The following is a 19833-nucleotide window of genomic DNA, read 5'->3' as shown; positions in this document are numbered from 1 at the left end:
CTCTCAAACTTAAAAATTTGACAGCACTCTTTATTTATTGGTTCTTCAAATCAAGATATGGAATTTCATATGAAAAATTAACCAATTATCCATATAAGGATATATTTTGAGCGAGGAAAATTTCCGAAACTCGCAGAAAAATGTTACAGAGAACTTGACTGAAGTTAATTACTGTTTCAACAATCCTTAGTTTCTTCAATCTATTATCCACCCATTATATCAGAATAAAAATATGATTTTGAAAATTTGCACAGTTTAACTAAATTGTAGCAATAAACACATTAGAAATTTTAAGATATTAAAATTAAAGATATCAAGTCAAACACTAAATAGGTTTTCCATTATGTTATCATGATATTGAATGGTTATGATGTATTCTGAAAAGAAGCATCCTAAATATCAGAAATCAATAAAGAGACAATTCGTATCCGATATTAACATTTATTTTTTTTCAATTCACATGAAACACACATACATTTATGTATAATACAAAGAAATAAATACAAAGTAGGGCAAAACTTTATGGTAAATACGCCCTGACGATGGCTTGCATAGCTTTTCGACACATAGGACACAGCTTTAAAGCCGTTTTCAATTATGTTATGATATTGAATGGTTATGATGTATTCTGAAAAGAAGCATCCTAAATATCAGAATTCAATAGAGACAATTCGTATCCGATATTAACATTTATTATTATTTTTTCAATTCACATGAAACACACATTTATGTATAATACAAAGAAATATATACAAAGTAGGGCAAAACTTTATGGTAAATACGCCCTGACGATGGCTTGTATAGCTTTTCGACACATAGGACACAGCTTTAAAGCCGGTGCACAATCAGTGCAAGCAAGAAGATGGCCACATGGAAGAAACACAATACCAACTTCTTTATCCATGCAAATTTTACATAAGCATTGGTCTTTGGGAAGAGTACCTCCATATTCCTTGAGTTTTCCATTCACCTTCGGTAGCGCTATGGTTCAAAATAAAATTATATTAATAAAGTGCAAATATCATTAATATCAGTTTTCACATAAAATACTATCTAAGAATATTTCCTGTATTATCTATGAAAATAAATTATCTTTCAGAGATTAAAGAAATAAGAAAAATTTTGAGAAAGTAATCCGAAAACAATCCACTGTTTATGATTGAGATAATTATAACCAAATGTATATTAAATGTAACACTACAAGTGCAAATAAGAAAATAACAATTAAATAATATTGAAATGATATTTGTAGCAAACATACTAGCTTTCAACTGCTACAGAAGACAGTTAATTTTCTTTCTAAAGATATATGAGTGATAATCTACATAATCTGATAGAACTGACGCCTTGAATTGCATTGAAACGACAGAATAATTTTCAGAATACTTCTTTTTAATTTTCAGAACACTTCTGAAGCCCCCTAAATTCTTATATAAGAAATTAGTATGATTCTTAAAATATTTAATCATTAATCACTTAAACAAAAGATGCAACAAGAAAAGAATTGCCTTAACATAAAAAGCAAGTAACGAGATATATTTGATTCTTTAATTTGATATTTTCTCTATACTATACAGAAAACTTCAAAACTATTAAAAATAATTAGTTGAATAAGTACAGTATAGCTTGATCTAAAACAGGACAACCTTGAGAGTAAAAAAAAAACCTAAAAATTCAACATTTAAGTAAGAAAATTATTTTATTAGATGGTAAAATTGGCTTACCATTTGATGCCCCATGCAAATTGTCTCCACTACTCTCCATATTAACATCGTGGCCATCAGAACCAATAGCACACTTGCTCATGTCAATACCTTGTATATTTAGATCAGACGGATCACAATTTCTATTAAAAATGAAAGTGATATTATATGTAGAACATGGGACAGAATACATATTTTTAAGTAGGCATGTATAGCAAAAATATAACTTAATTAAAATATGATCAGCAACAACTTTAGTTATTAGAATAAAAGAATGTCCACTTATTTTCAGGAGAATAATATATTTTGGAAAAGATATATAAATAAGGGGTAAAAAAGGATCATAAATGAAAAACAAAATGATCATTAATTTTTCCATACCACACATGACATACTAAATCTTTTTGCACTAATTAATTTGTTCTTTTAACTTACATAAAACATTTTTTTTCTAACTTCCAAAGTTCTAAAAACAAAGTTCCTTTTGTTCTGTTCCTACTTTTTAAGCTTCAATAAAATAAATTATCAATGAATAAGTGACTTATCTTTAAGACAATCATTAAATTACAACATTTAAACAAAAATAAACATGAAGAAACTTTCAAAGTTTTGCTAATGCATTAAACAAAATAATTTTCCAGTTGTAAAGTTAAAATAGTTTTCCACCTGTAAAGATTAGTGAATACTGATGTGTTTTTATGTTTAAAAAAAATCACACGAATCGAGAGATTTTAATGCTTGAACAGTTAACAACATCAACAATTTTCATTTTTATCTGCACTGATAATTATTTAACAACTAAGTATTTTTGCTGAAAAAATTCAGGATATTATTTATAGATATTTTGCACATCAAAATGAAGTACATTATAAAATTTCGTAACACTTTATGACACACCACTGATGTCAAATAAAATCTGACCAAAGTTATCTAGCTGTTCCAATGATGAAAGAACAACCAACAAATAAGGAATTCAGTGTCAGATTTAAGAAACTTTATTTGAAAAATGGGGCTAAGTACAAGAAATGTCTACTGAGCTATCCTTACAAATTAAAGGAAATAAGTGAAGTTAATATCCTTACTATCTTCAATTTAAAATAGAACTAAAAAAATAACAGTTATATGAAATGGTTCTTTGATAAAATAATGTAATAAAAACCTAAATAACTGAATACTTGAAGTATATATATACATACAAAGAAATTATTTCTTTCATACCATCAAAGACTAACTGAATTGCTGTATGTAATGACTGGATTTTAAAAATCTATAAAAACGTTCTGAAGGTTAGGATAGCAAAGCTTAATAGAAGTATGATATTAAAAACTTGAGTAACATCCATCACCACATATTTGAATTTTACGAGAAATATTCTGTCTGTTCAGTTTATTATTTTCGATAAACACGATAATTATTAAACCAAAGAAATAACAAGAAATTAGCAAATAAATATCTTTACTAGATACATAATTTATTATTTAATAAATTCATATCTATCTAATATTAGTTTCATAATCTCTTTGTTAATACTTTACAATTCATTAGTAAATAATTTTAATTTCATACAGCTGAAAGAAAAATGATTGGCAAATATCAGAAAAGAACAATATTATTCTTAACTTAGTTTTCGCCTTAAACTTAAAAATTCTCAGAAATTTATAATTTAATTCAATTAGGAAGACTTGTGATACCTCAATCGATAACATCACTATTAAAAGAATTTTGTAAATTTATGATCAAAAGATTACATGAAATGGCATGAATAAAGACAGCATGATGTGGAAATAATAATATAAAAATAGAGATAAAGTATGAAATCTTTATGTAAAAAACAAAATACAAAAATACATAGTTCTCATTAATATTGTTAAATTTTTTTCAAATGTAACTTGGAGTAAACAAATTTGAAAAGCAAACAATTTGAGTGAATAATAAATAAATTTAAGATTTTTTCCACATATGAACTGTTATATTAAATATATTGTTAGTATTTCAATACAAAAAAACACAGAAAATTTTAACTCACTGTCTCGATGGTTCTTGCAACATTTCATCTTTTAGGTATGATGCAGCAGTACACAATTCATCCACAGTAGAAAATGAATTCCCCGTGTCTCTCAACTGTCGGAGTATAGCAGCTCTAATGATATAAGGAGGGAAAACACTGCTTTCCAGGACTTTTTTTACAATACTCGAACTCATCAATTCATCCACTTTGGCCAAGAGAGACTCGGGACTTGTTAAAGAAGATTGTTGTGTAGGAATATCCAACTAATGAAGGGAATGCATAAGAAATTTAACAAGGCAGAAGATAAAAGAAAGAAAACCCATAAAATAAAGGAAATTATTATTATGTTCATTGTGTTTGTAGAGTAATAAAGCATCTATTACTATAATTGAACTATTTCTCTAAATTTTTTAACATTCAGTTAAATTATAGGCATTATATTATACAATATTCTTTACTGCCATGTAAATTTATAGAATCATAAACATATTAAAGAAGAAATATTTTAATTCACATTAATATTGTAAAAAGATGCCTTTAGTTTTACAATAACACAATTCACATCTGAAAAAAAAAAAAAAAAATTAAAAAAAAAAGAAAAGAAAAGAAAGCTCTATATTAGTCTTAATGCCCTATTCAAAAAACTTTAAATCAGGTCACATCAGTTTTTAAAATGTACTTTAATCAATAATTAAAAAAAGATTAAAGATCAAAATATGAAGAGAATTCAAAGCTTCATATTAGGCCCTATTATAAATTCACTTATGATGTTAGGTAAAAAATAGATCAATAAATTACTAATTTACATTTTATCTGAAATATTATAAAAAATTTTAACTGGCTTTTTAATGAATCAAATGAATAAAAATGTCTGAATAAATGAATAGCAAAAATTAAAATTATGATTATATATATATAATGTAAATACATATATTTGAAGCAGTCATGGCCATGAGAGAAGAGACTTTAGTAATTTTAAAACTTCGCTTTTACTCCATCCCAGGAGGCATAATTAATACACAAGCAAGAAACGATGAGGTACAACAATCTACAGTGCAACACAAGAGCAAATTGTTTTTCCCCAATTATTACATATTATTAGATTCTGATAGGGGTATCTTTACACGTGTTGATTTAGGAGAGACAAATTTAGATATCTTTTAAAAGGATTTGTATAATGCAGATTTAAGCATTTTTTTACAGAGCTCATACAACATTAATTAAATAAAAAAAGGTGGAATTGGATCAGGAAATAAGAGAACATTTTTACATGAAGTTAATATGGGTTCAATTAAAATGATATATATCAATATTAAACATTTATACTTTTTTGAGAATTAAATATCTCAAAAGGAGATTTACTTTTTGATTGATTTAGCTTGTTCATCACATGTTTCAATGCTACATGAGGACAATAGAAAACTAATCTCACAATTTGAAATCTATGGTAACAAGGACAACATCAAGTTATAATTAGAATAAATGCAGAAGAATAAATGTATTAGTCATTTAAAAAATGATATTTAATCATCAAAGATACCTCAAGTTTCTCAGTTGAGTGCTGTTTTTCTACACAAGCTGCAATAAAAGCCTCTCCTTTATTGAATCGCAAAAATTCACAGTTGCGAAACCATTTCGCATGCTCCATCCATGGATCATCACCTTGTTCCCAGTTGCATAATCCACCATTACAGTGAAAACATTTTGTGTGATCACTGATTCCTGAAATTTTGAAGATCATAAGTTAAAAATACTAGTGAAATTAATAACTTTTATTATAAGAAAAAAAAACAGCTTTGGAGGAAAAAAATGTATAAATTATACTATGTAATGAATATCCATTTATAAAAAATACATAAGGACACAAATTAGAGAAACATGAATTAATGTTAAACTGAAAACTTTTGCTAAATGATTCTTTATTTGCTGTCATAACAATGATATTTATACATAAAGTTTCAACAAAAAGTAGAATAGAAATTTTTTAACAATAGAAAGCACTTCAAAATGTTTAATGCTTGCATAGTGGTCTTAAAATAATTTATCTTCAAAAGATGAGGGATATGTAATTATTGGTCAAAAATAATGAAGAGCAGCTACAAACAGTGATTTCTTTTCAATGTATTGAATATGTTTTAAATAGATTCTTTGTTTATTTCTTATTTTTTGAAATTTTGCCTAAATCATTTATTATTATTATTATTATTGACTATAATAAGAATTGAAAAAAAAAAAAAAAGTCTGATATCCGGAGAAATTAATTTCAGAAATGCAATCTATTATAACTCACTTAAAATAAAAAATGTCTTTTTCATATATCAAGAAACAACTGATAGTAAAATAGCAATGTTATAGTTTTCAAATGCCATATTGGTGCTGCTGTCAGTGGGAGTCCTTTGCCATTTCTATATCAATAAATACCACAAGTTGATAAATAAAGTTATATAAAAAATAACTAACTTAAAAGCAGTGACAACATGTATTGTAGATGTGCTATAACTTATACTACATCGCAAATGGATGAATTTTGAGATAACTTTCTGTCTTTTGAAATTAATTAGGAATTTATTAGTACAGTTATAAAACATATAAATTAGGTGAAAACTTTTAATGGAATGGAAAAATGTGTTAAACACCACTTCTAACATATCTGGGACTGTTTTTCTGAAAGCAATTTCTTCTCTTACTGTACCATGTAATTGAAGCAAATACGTTTTCTTAATGCATATATGCTGTATTGAAAATTGGTACAGCACTTAAGGGTTCTTTATATTTGGGCTTTCGATTAAAAATTGAAATTTCTAAAAAGAAAACTATAATAAATTGTTGATGAATTTAGATATAAAGTGCATTATTAAATAAATTACTGATTTTTTTTTTTTAATTTTCATGTTTTGACCAAAATAATTGTTTGCCAAAAGTTAGAAATTTGTTTTATAATAGATTAATCAGGATAAAAAGAATAGAGAAAAGTTAAATAGCTATTACCATGCTAGGAAAAAACATTTCACAGAGTACATCAACATCCTTAAAAGATTTAAATTTATAAAGCAAATAAAAAAAAATTTTTTTTGACAAAACATAAAATTTTAGGTGCACAAAAAAGTTAGCTTAAAATTTAAAAACAACATTAATTTAAACAAGAAATACCTATGTAAAAAAATCCAGCCTTTGCCAACTCTTCTCCAGCAATAGGAGCAGTATCGGGCCATGAGGAAAAGGATCGTAATCGAGCACTATAAGATGCTTGCTGAGGATGTGCTGGATCACTGTATAAGTGTACCCCTAATCTCGTAAGGTTCATGTGTTCTTGATTCTTATCAAGAAGTTTGCATTTTTCTGCTATACTGACGCTTTTATTTGTATTGCCACATACATCTTCAGAATCAACTTTGAACCATGGCATTTTTTTATGATTGAAACCTGATATTATCCCTGACAAATAGTCACACCATGGAAAGTGTTTCATATGCTCTTTTAATGGATCATCTGCATCTTCCCAGTTACTTACAATACCTTTACAAAATGGACACTGAACTTTATCTTCAAGTCCAAGATAAAAAAATCCAGCTTGGGCTATTTTTGATACATCAACATAAGATAATGGCCAGTTACAAGCAAATGTTTTTAGTCTTTCTTGAACAGATCGCATTTTATTGTAATCAATATTGCCAACACCTTGAGACACTTTAGCTGCCTGGTTGGAAACAGGCACTTTCCCATTATTGCCTCTCAAGTGATTTTGAAATTTCTTTGGCGGAATAATAGGAATATTATTTGACCTGTTATTCACAAAATCACAGTCTGGAAATAATTCAGCATGCTTCTTCAAAACGACATCACCATAATTCCAATTTTTTACATGACCCTTGCAACTAAAGCAAATAACTTCATCGCCACGGCCAGAATGATAAAAACCAGCTTTGGCCAAGCGAACAGGATCAACTGGATAATATACTTCCCAAGTTACAAAAGATTTTATTCTCTCTTCCTCATAGGAATAATCTATAGGTTTTTGTGCATCCTTCTGAGGCTTCAGAGCAGATTGAGAACTCCTGGATTGAGAAGGAGGCACGTTCTCTTCACTATCCATGACAATCTGAGGGAGAAAAACATACCACATCAAACGAAATTTCTTTATGGAAAATTCTAGAAGAATCTTTTGTAAGTCTTATTCAATTAATGGCAACATCAAAATAATCATATTTTCAAAAGCCTAAATTAAAATCCATAAATCCAATTAATTCGGAAAGCTAACAACTTTGAAGTTGTCTTCATGATGAGAATTTTGGAACATCTATGTGCTATTAACTCTGAAATAATGCTCAACTCAGTGAAATATAAATTCATATATTATGTTATTAAATTTTAAAAACTAGACATTTTAAAATTAGAAATTTCATAAATTACGACACCATCAAAAAATTATTGAGCTAGAAATAAGTGAAATTTTAACTACAGCTTCTAAACAACTTAATACTCAAACACAGCAAATTTTCACTAAAATACAGCACTTAAAGTGAACATTTTTTCCTAATTAGTGTAAATTGAGAACAGTACATTTCACAATCATTTAAGAACAATAGCAAATATTAAATCTGCTTTGCCTTCTGAATTTTCCACCATTGACATCACCAAATGTTATCAATAATGTATTTTTCTTTTAGATCTAGAATTTCAAATCTTTCCATTCAGGAAGAATAATGTAAATAAACAACAAATGTTAGAAAATGTGAAACATTGGCACATTATATATTTAGCTATCAAAGATTTTATAAAGAAACTTTTTTTAAAAAAAAAGTTTATTTTATAATTTTATTCAACACACTGCCATCTAAATTTAAATCAATTGAACAGACAAGAGTGTTACATACGGCAATATAAAACAAAACTAAAATGGCAACTCTAATAATGTATCTAGCCGACCAACATAACATTTATTTTTTGAAGGGTCTGATATATATCAGTAATGTACAATTAATCAGTAATATGATTTAGCAAGCTGGTGTAATATACAAACAAAAACAATACTTATATTTCTGAAAAATTTTATCAGGAGTATCTGCTAAAAATTTATATCCAAATATATTTGCAGAACTTATTGAGATCTATCAAGAGGAGGGCACAGGGTTGAAATCTGAGTTCGGGATGAGATTTAGTATAATGATAGTATAAATTTAGAATGTTTATTCATGAAAATATTAAAACGCAATGGCCAGTCAATTTCAAGAAAATGGTCCTCAAACTTTTGGTAAAGCTTATATATTGATAACTTAACTCCAGTTCGGATGATCCCAATGGCGTAGTTGTCTAGGTAACCATCTCGTATGCGGAAGGTCAGGGTTCGAACCTAGCTAGGAAATTTTTCTTTTCTTTTTTAATAATTCTTATTCAATTAAAAATTTACAAATACTTAATGCTTTGTCCAAAAATAAATATTTATTATCGAAATAAATAATAAAATTAAAATTTTAAAAGAAGAAATTATAAATACAGATGCATTAAAAAAAACAAAATTATTTAAATTTAATTACCGATTTACAGATAATTTTAATTAATATGCTACTTATTTTTATGCAAAGATAAATGTTTATTATTTTCATACTTAAATTTTAATTTAATATTAAAAAATAGTAATAAATATTACAAATGGTGATAATTATTCATTATAAATACTCACATAGTAAAAAAAAAAAAAAAATATTCAATATTTCTAAAAAATTATCCTATATACATTTATTTTCGATTATATACAAGAACCAGAATAGTAACTATAGTAAAAACATTGGAAACAAAATAAATTTCCACATCTTGCACAAGTGATAAATGATGATTGTCCACAAAAGTAAGGTTTTTTTAAGAGATCTATGGAAAAACAAACTTCATTTACATTTAAAAATATTTCTCTTTCATCAAAAAGCTGGACGGCGTTCCATGCATACCTTATCTTGTTAAAAACTGGTAATGACAATTGAAGGTGTACAATTGACTGAATTTTTATGCTATCTTCGCGAGAATTTATTTTTTGATCATGTTCGATTAAATAAGAAGAATTTTGTATATGCTTAATAAGATTTTTTTTACTTGTGTATAAAAATAAACGTCGGAAGGCTGAACAAGGGGAGTGCATTTTGGAGAAATTACTTTAATTTTACAAGTTGGCATTTTCTGGTCAACTTGGAAGATTTCATCGCATGATTCAGGTTTTGCAAGCCCCGTCCAAGAGTCTATAATTAGAAGAAACTGTTCTTTTTCAATGTAAGATTTCAAACGATTTTTAAGGTATTCAATATATAATTCTACTGTTAGTTTTCCAGACATTGAAGATTAAATAATCACATTTTTATATTTCTTAGCAAATTGATTTACTATTTTTTCAACACGAGGACCAAAGTTGCCGGTTGCCTCATGAAGGCATACAAATATTTTAGGCAGTATTTTTCCAGATAATGTGAGCGCATATTGCCCCATGTAAAAATGGGTCACATTCTTCAAATCGTGTTTTCTGACGAAAACAATTTTGCTTCTTTTTTCAGAAAGAGTTCTGTTATATATAGATTGGTACTGACATCCTGCAAAAGGGAGAATGACATGAGATATATAGGACGGGTAAGTGTTAGATTGAAATTAAGGATCTATTTAAAAATTAATTGCATTAACTTACCTATCTGGCCAGTATTAAAAACATAGTCTTTGCTGAAATTTTTTTCTAAGATTTAATGTTTGCATTTGAAAGTTGTTGCAGAAGCAAACATTTCTTCGACTGTAACTGTTTCTTTTTTCGAGACAAATTGTGTCACTTTTCGTTGTCAAACGCTATGCTTGTTTTTGAACTTCTTGACCCATCTTTCAGAAGCTATGAATTCAAAATCTGCAAATTGTCCGGCAGCAGTTAAACCCCACTGCTGTGAATTCCTGGTAGTTATTTGTTGAAAATACACTCTCTCGCTTCAACGAAACGATAATCGCAAAGTCCAATAATCGATAATTGCATATTTATAAAATATGTTTCCTCCCTTTCTTACATCTTCTTCCCATTTGGATAAATAATCTTTCCTTTTTTAACGACTACATGTAATGACTGTAGATTCCATGTAGTCTTGTGATGCTTACGGCTTTGATTTTATAGTCCAAAGAAATATATTAAACTTTTTTTCCTTTTTTTTTTTAACAGGTCCATACTCATCTGATGAAGCATTATCTTCAATTCAAAAAGTTCTTCGTCACATCTTTCATTTGCATGAATAAGTTCATCATCACACACAATTTTTTAAGAGAGCATGTCAAGAGAATTTTGATAAATTTCTTCACCCAACAAATCTGCTTCTCTAGAAATTGAAGCTGAATATTCCGATGCAATAAGATTATTTTCAGTTAACAATCCTTGATAATAACTGCATCTTTTAATCGCAATTTTGACACTTCACTGTATAGTGAATCCAACGGAATTTCATCTTCAGTCTCCGATACATTTGCAGTATCTGTATTCACAGACATTTAAACTTCAAAATATATCTCTATTATTTATAATTAGTTAAAGGGCGATATAAAACGCACCAAAATCTTTACTTTCTCTGCATTTGTTCGAATTTAAATGATTATTAAAATTTGAATCATCTGCATGCGCAGTCAATAAATTAACACCTGCTCTCTACCATTTCTTTTTATTATTGCAGTTGGGGACATTTGCTGACATATTTAACAAATATCAGCTGCTCCCTTCAGTTTTTGAAATAAATAAAGCTTTGTTGAGTTAGAATTGATAATTTATTATTATTAAAATCCAAGAATTTGAAACTTAATTGTTTGAAAATGATGCAAGCAAGTTAAATTATCTGTAGCTATTAACGTTACGTTTTTAATTATTTTTCCTTTAAACATTAAATTGTAATTAAAGTATTAAAAGAATAAGCATTTATCCTTCCATAAAAATAAGTAGCATATTAATTAAAACTATATGTAAACAGTTAATTAAATTTAAATAATTTTTAATGCATCTGTATTTATAATTTTTTCTTTTTAAATTTAAATTTTATTATTATGTATTTCGATAATAAATATTTATTTTTGGAAAAAACTATATTAACTAAAAGTATTTGTAAATTTTTAATTGAATAAGAATTATTAAAAAAAAAAATCCAAGCCAGGTTCGAACCCTGAACTTCTGCATAAAAGATGGTAACCCAAACAACCACGCCATTGGGATCATCCGGACGGGAGTTAAGTTATCAGTATATAAGCTTTACCAAAAGTCTGAGGACCATTTTCTCGAAATTTACTGGCCATGCGTTTTAATAATTTCATGAATGAACATTTTAAATGTATCTCTATCTATATACTATCTTTATACTAAATCTCAACACGAACTCAGATTTCAACACCGTGCCCTCCCTCTGTATGTAAAACAAATCATGTTTTTAAAAACTAATAATTAATGAGACAAAACACTGTAATGAAAATTGAAAAATTGGAAACCAGTAGGATGATTATAAGAACTTAATTGAACCAAATTTTAATTTTTTTTAAAAAAAAAAGGCCTAAAAATGAATAAGCTGTAGTAAACAACAATATTTAAACAAAAAATAGCAAGCAAAGCTTTACTTTTAAAACTTAATATTTTTAATAATTAACACATGATTAATAAATATAGAATTTTCATAAATAAAGTAATAATATTTATTGCTAAAAATTCCATAAAGTTATTTTTAAATAAGTAACTTTATTTAAAAATACTTTATACTTTTCTTTTTAAATTTGTAAAAAAATTGTCAAAAGTGAAACATTTAACATTGTTTTGATTGAATATGTCATGCAGCAGTTAAGCAAATTAATAGACTTAAAACTGTATTATTATTAGAACTGTATTGCTGCAATCACCCAGGACACGAAGCGTGGGTATATTTAACTAATGACAGCAAAAGGAAATTCAAGGAACCCAGTAAAAATTTCTTCAAGTCACTGATGAATTCATATAAAAAAATTATCGAATTTCCCATGATCTACAGTATAAATAACTTCTACAAAGCATGTTTAGTGCTCATTAATCACAATACAGATTGCAATATTCTTTCCTAATCTGATGCTAATTTCTAGATGCTAGAAAAAGAATATATTATCTTTGTTCTATTCTGATATTATTTCTTTGTTGAACCTTGACTAAATATCTTGAATTTGTTTAATCTTGACTTGATATTTGTCCAATCAGAATTTGGGGGCTTTTGTGATGTTAAAAACTACTCTTTCCCCTGTTCATAATTTTTTAGGATCAGACTACTTCCGCTTTCTCAAATGCTGCAATCGCTTTCTCAATGCTGTAATCTGAAAAGGCATCGTCAAATCACAAGATGTCCAGTTCAAAAATGTTTCCAAAAGAAATAAATGTATGCAGTTGTTACAGTTGTTTGGCTTCCATATTTCTGAATTTTGCAACAGTAATTTTTACATTTTTCATAAAAGAAAAAAATATCCATAAAAATCCGAGTTAAATATATTATTCTAGTATTAGATACATAAAAACTAAAAAGACGATATAGAAAAACTGAAAATTATAAGCAATTCTTCAAAATGTTTTTCTTCATTTATACTTTTTCTGGTGATCTAATGCATATTAAATCCACAGAATGCAAAATTTTAATACAAAAAAATTAATAAATCTCATTTTTTTTTAAAATCAAGCAACATTGTTATTTAGGTTAGCGGCATACTATAGTGACAATTCTTAAACTTCCTAATACAATTTGTGACTTGCACAATGTAATTATTAGCATTCAATAATTAAACGTAATTCATTCATGATGTCAGTCAGTTTCTTTTTCTTTTTTTTAAAGCTTTACTGACAGAAGAAAATTTTTCAAATAAAGTTGGAGAGGAAAGAAATTAACTTATTCAAATAAGAACTACTAAGAAAAAGTTAAAAGGTGCAGATTTTTATATAATTATACAATTGGCTGTAATTAAATTTAGAAACCACATAATTAAAATATATGTATAACAACTTTAAAAAGATTTTTTCACACTGAATTAAATTTGTTCATCTGTTGCATAAAAATAGCATCAAGAAACAAACAATTTCTTCAAAATACATACAATCATTAAAGTTGTTGAAATGAGTGTTATTAATAAAAAAGTTATCTTTAAGTTTCTTATACATGCAATTTGGTGAATTTCATTATGAGATATTTTAAAAATTATATATATTTCCAGGAGAAAAAAAAAATAGAAAAATTTGTAAATACTTTCTGAATTTTAAAAATATAAAAATAAGCTGATGGTTAATTATTACTATATGATTTATACACTTAATTATTCTAAGAAACAGAATTATAAGAAAAATAAAAAATAATAAAAACATACAGAAACTGAAATTAATTACATTCTTTAATAAAAACAAAGCTACTATAATTTACTCGAATCTCAGAAACTGATTGTCTTCAAAACTTAACAAAAAAATAAATCAAGTTATATTTCAAAAACAGAAATATTTTCACAAATGAAATTTTATATATAATCAAGTTAATAAAATTGAAGATCTGCATCAAATTTCATTTAAATTTAGAAGAAAAAAAGTCAAAAATATGTACTTGGTTTTCTTAGTTACACAATACACTGCAAAATATTTACGAGTAAGACTCAATTATTGTATGCGATTACCAGAAGCAATAAGTAGGACACTTCACTTATATTGCCATTCACCTGTCTTAGCTCACTCTCATATTCTGAAGATAATAGAAATCTGAGTAATCATAGAATACATGACCTTATCCAGAGTTCACAATTTTCATGCAGATAGGAAGGGGATAGTACCTTAATTAGGAAGTAGATGAGAAAGTTTCTTGTAAACATCTCCAACTGGGTTCAGACAGAAAATGAAAATACCTTGTCCTCCTCTGCAAAACAATATCATCTCCTTGGTATAGAGCTGATGAGTGATTTTCAATGCCACAACTTATTTTCCTTTCACTCGTAACCTAATGCATCATACCCTGTTGTTGCAATTTTAATATTATTTATTTTATGACTGTAGGGAAGTTTCCCTTGACTGCCAATTTCCGATATCAACAGTAAACTATATATATACATATATATGCACACTCACGCTTGAAGACCAGTGATACATTCAATGGCTCAAAAAACTGAGAGTCATCTTATTTTTACTTGATAAATCCGATTTTCAATATAAATTGCACATTACCGGGAAGTGCAAACATGTTTTTATTTTTACACATAAAATGGTTTAATTTAGAGTAAAAATAAAGAAAAATCAATGAAAAACTCCTAAATTGAAAAGTTTTAGAAGCATTTTAAATAAACATACACAGAATTTTGCCTAAAAAAATTCTGAAATTTCTAAAAATACACCAATGAAATTCTTGCAATATCTCGCATAAAAAGAACGTGTCAGTATTTAGTTGCATGTCTTTTGGCTTTTATAATGGCCTCTAAATGTTGTGGTACCGATTTGACCAATTTTTGGTGATATCTAAAGATATTTTAACCTATCCTTTTTGCAACAATTGTTTTAAATGGGTTTTGTTTCTAATTTTGTGTTTTTGGACCACTGCTTCACGTGTGGCCAGCAGATATTCAATGATATTGATGCCAGGGTACTGTGGTGGTGTGTGTAACTGCTGTTTACAATGAAAAAGACACCATATTTTGACGTTACTTGCATTCTGTTTGGGGTCATTGTCCTACTGGAAAATGAAATTTCCACCTAAAACCCAAATTTTTAGCACTTTCCTTTAGATTGCTGTGAAGTATATTCAAGTAAACCATATCGTTTATAATGCCATCTATAAAAATTAAATTTCCTATCCCGGATGAAACCATGCAAACTCAAATCATGATGGAGTCACTATCATATTTAACTCAAGGACGTAAATTTTTTGGATCCAAAGCAGGATTAGGCTTTCTCCAAACAGTACGATGGCTGTCGCTGCCAAAATTGCTGAGTTTTCTTTCATTGCTAAATATAGCTTTCTTCCAAATGTTATTGGTCTTCAATTGATGAGTTTTTGCAAACTGCAGTTTCATACTTTTTCTGAATTTGCAAGCTGATGAACAGTTTCTCTCTAATAATGCGACTTTTATATCCAGCTTGTCTAATGACATTTCGCACTTACACTTCAGCCCATGATTTGAAAAGTTTCTGCAAAAAGTTGGAAGAACCATATGGTCGCAGCAATCTAAAGGAAAGTGTTAAAAATTTGGGTTTAGCTGGAAATTTCATTTTTCAGCAGGACAACGATCCCAAAAAGAATGCAAGTAACATCAAAATAAGGCATCTTTTTCATTGTAAACAGCAGTTACACACACCAGCACAGTACCCCAACATCAGTGCCATTGAATATTTGTGGGTCATACTCGAAAAAGTGGTTCAAAAGCACAATATTAGAAACAAAACCCATTTAAAACAATTGTTGCAAGAAGAATAGGGTAAAATATCTTTAGATACCACTAAAAATTGGTCAAATTGGTACAATGACATTTAGAGGCCATTATAAGAGCCAAACGACATGCAACTAAATACTGACTCGTTCTTTCTATGTGCGATATTGCAAAAATTTCACTGGTGTATTCTCAATTTTTTGAGGCAAAATACTGCATATGTTTATTTAAAATGCTTCTGCAACTTTTCAATTTATAACTTTTTTGTTGATTTTTCTTTATTTTTACTCTAAATTAAACCATTTGTTATATGTAAAAATAAAAACATGTTTGCACTTCCCAGTAATGTGTTATTCATATTGAAAGTCAAATTTATCAAGTAAAAGTAAGGTGTACTCTCAATTTTTTGAGCTATTGTATATATATATATATATATATATATATATATATATATATATATATATATATATATATATATATATATATAACAATGGTCTTCAAGCATGTTAAAAAACTGTTTTAAAATAAAATTACCATTGTTGTTTTAACATTGTAATCATATTTCTCCAAGTGTTAATCATTTGTAGAATAAAATATTATTTTCAATTATTATTATTTTTTTTTTTAAATTTGCTGACTGATGTTGTCAAAATGCTGACTCTTGAAAAATTTGAGGACAGTGACTCTCCTTTTGAAATTTCCTTGAAACTGAATTAATGAATTTTAAATATAGAAGTGTTGAGTCTGTAGTTTCTCCCCCCACCCTTTCCTAAAACTGAAAATATGTATAAAATTTTCTTCAAATATGATATTTAATAATAATTACGAAATTCCTCAGTAAAAACATCTTCTTGGCCCAGTTTATGCATTGAAATAAAAATTATGAAAGTTATTATATTATTATTTCCTTTCAATTTTGCCAGGGATTTCAAGAGCTAATGAATTAATGAAGCGAAGAATGTTGAACAAATGTCAGAAAATACAAGAGAAGTGAATATGAATGCAAAACATATTACTTTCACAAAGTTTTTATAAGGCCTCAAAGAAAATAAACTAATTTAATAAATTTTATTCCCCAAATGTTTCACATTAGAAATAAAACCTAATCACTATTCATTTCTTTCAGCTGTAAACAATCCTGTGTTTGAATTACTTTTTCAAAACTCTACTTCTAATTATTCCAGCAATATAAAACACTTAACAGTTGGTACAAATGATAAAGTCAAAAAATTCATGTACCATCATATAATGACAGCCCTCCATACTTGGTTATTTAGTTTCTATTAGACCACTATAAACTGCTGAACTAACAATCAAGTTTGGGAAACATAACAGAAACACAAATTTTTTTACTAAAGCACATGTTTTCTTGTTTTGCAGTAAAAAAAATGGTCAAATCACAAAAAAAAAAGAATATACTCTAGTGATTCTGATAAATATATACATTAACTTTTCTGTATCACAAATTTTTCAAAATATAATTTCAACTTATAGTTATTTTATTTATACCAGTGGTGCAGAAAGAAAAAGCTTAGTATTGTTCTTTAATTATACCCATTTTTCAACTTACCAATGGTCAATGACAGGTAATTGTCAGGAAGCAAACAAATATCTATTGAAGTTTCATGCTTTTATTTTTAAACTTTATTTAAACTAAGTTGTGAAATCAAAAAATCATTTTCAGAATACTTATGTAATTTTAAAAAACCATCACAAAAAGTTTAAACAAAAATTAAAATGCACCCAAAGTGGAAATTTTTAAACTTAGAAAGAAAATTCACTGTATTGAAAATATTCATTTAAAAAAGTAATATTCACCAGAGCCTCTTTATAATTCATCTAATAAGAAAATTAAATAAAATTATTTAATAATTTGCCCTAATTTTAAGATCCTTAAGTGGTAACAAATTCTTGAGATCATTTATTTATTGTACACGTTTAGTTGATATTAATGAACATAATCCATACTAACAAGCATAAGGAAATTAAAATTTTAATTATGAAAAACTATATTAATAAAATTGTATAACAAACATCTTAATAAAGCATTTTATAAAAATTCTTTTAATCCAGTCAAGAGAAAAATTACTATTTAATTTGAAAAAAAAAAAAAAAAATTGTAACAATAAATACAATAAGAATGATTCAGTCACAACACCATATCAAAATTTTTTGGATGAAAAGTATTAATACTTAGAGACTTATAAATATGATAACTAAGGAATTAAAATATATCATCAACAAATTTTCATATTTAACTTTAAGAAAAAAGTGTAAATATTTCAAATTATCCAACATGACAATAATGTGAAAATATAACATAAGCATAACTGTATATACATTAGCTTATGCATATCAAAAATTTAATATAAACTAAATAAATGAAATAGAAGAACTTGACATTTTAGCAGTCAATGCTAAAATAAGAGAGGAAGATTTACCGAATGAAGTTATGGCCAAATTTAATTAATAATTATCAAAATCTTTAGCACAATCAAAACAATATAATTTTTGAGAACAAATTAAAATGCAAAAGCTAAGTATCATTTTGATTCTAATACAGCGAGGAGAAGATTTGAATATTTTTTCTTTAAAATGAATATTTTACTTATAAAAAATTGAGAAGAAAGCAATCTAATTAATGCACCATATGTTAATTAACATTTAGGTACATGTTTTGTAAAAAAAAAAAAAAAAAAAAACCAGAAAGATTTCTGTTAACAAGGTTTTTCACACTACTACTCATACTTATAAAAACTCAAAATTAAATATACTTCAGTAGTGAATTATCTCTAAATTTAATCTCTGCTTTAATAGGATTAGGTTGAAGTGATTCAATTCAAAACATTGTAAAATGACACCATATGCATATAAAAAGTTTATCATCATATAAGTAATTTTTTACAAGAAAAAATAAAATAAAATAAAAATTAATAACCAATTCAAGGATAAGGAAAGAAGATTTAGGAAATCGAGTTAATTCATCATTTGATCAGTTACTATCATAGCCTTTAAATTAAAAAAAAAAAAAAAAAAAAAACTATAGTATTTTTAGAATTAATTCCAGTTGAAAAGCCAAATACCATCCAAATTCCATTAAGTAAAGAGAAATAATACAATATTTTATAAAAATTAAAATTTTAACCATAAAAAATAGCAGAAAAAAATTATGCAATTGAAGGCAACATACGTTAATTATAATTAACATATGTCAACTATGTCTATAAAAGTACTTTTAAACAAACATGTTCTAAGGAATGCATCACAAGATAAATTAATAATTACAAAAGCTCACAATAAATTTACATCAATGGTAAGATTTCATTATGCCGTAGAATGAAATACAGAAGGAAAAAAAAACTATCTCCACAAATTGGAGAAATGAGTCGCATAACATCTAGACATTACTAATCGCAACATATTTTCATTTTTACCTTTTAAAAAACACCACAACCGTGAAAGAAAATTTCCTTAGCAAATACCTGAATCAACTAGGCAGATTTTAGAGAACGAAGCTATTTCTTCACGCAATAATAAAATGAGAACCTAAATTCTCATACTGACATCACGAAACAAAAACTCTCCATAAAACAAACGACGCTATCACAGTTACAGTTGCCACATCTTAAAAGCCTCCAAATGAGTTTTCTGGATCTTTCTAAATGACTGGATTTTAAAAATAAGTATTCTGAAAACAGATGAAATCTTTTTACTGCTTTATAAATCATTTAAATT

General features: G+C 27.0%; 1 protein-coding gene across 3 annotated transcripts; it reads right to left on the bottom strand.

The window, feature by feature from the left end:
- Positions 1–425: 425 nt before the first annotated feature.
- On the bottom strand, positions 426–19713 carry LOC129958584 (baculoviral IAP repeat-containing protein 7-B-like). Of its 3 annotated transcripts, none has more exons than XM_056071165.1 (6): positions 19581–19713; positions 6862–7810; positions 5252–5433; positions 3730–3974; positions 1725–1846; positions 426–981 (listed from the first exon to the last, which is right to left on the bottom strand). In XM_056071165.1, exons 2-6 carry the CDS (start codon positions 7802–7804, stop codon positions 770–772), a joined length of 1704 nt encoding a protein of 567 aa, XP_055927140.1. In that variant the 5' UTR covers positions 7805–7810; positions 19581–19713; the 3' UTR covers positions 426–769. The 3 variants fall into 3 exon arrangements, with proteins under 3 accessions (XP_055927140.1, XP_055927139.1, XP_055927138.1); XM_056071164.1 differs by having other exon boundaries at positions 19533–19699; XM_056071163.1 differs by lacking the exon at positions 19581–19713 and adding an exon at positions 14515–14638.
- Positions 19714–19833: the final 120 nt, after the last annotated feature.

Source organism: Argiope bruennichi, chromosome X1 (assembly GCF_947563725.1).
Source record: "Argiope bruennichi chromosome X1, qqArgBrue1.1, whole genome shotgun sequence".
Lineage (NCBI taxonomy): Eukaryota > Metazoa > Arthropoda > Arachnida > Araneae > Araneidae > Argiope > Argiope bruennichi.
The sequence above is the reverse complement of the archived record's forward strand: the minus strand, read 5'-3'. Positions and strand labels throughout refer to the sequence as shown.

Coding starts and splice junctions, on each gene's coding strand:
- LOC129958584 (XM_056071163.1), bottom strand. CDS start 14,553: ATGTTTACAAGAAACTTTCTCATCTACTTCCTAATTAAG. Junction 1,847..3,729: donor TTGCAAGAACCATCGAGACA/GTGAGTTAAAAT, acceptor CATTTTTAATAG/AAATTGTGATCCGTCTGATC. Junction 982..1,724: donor TTTGCATGGGGCATCAAATG/GTAAGCCAATTT, acceptor TTTGAACCATAG/CGCTACCGAAGGTGAATGGA.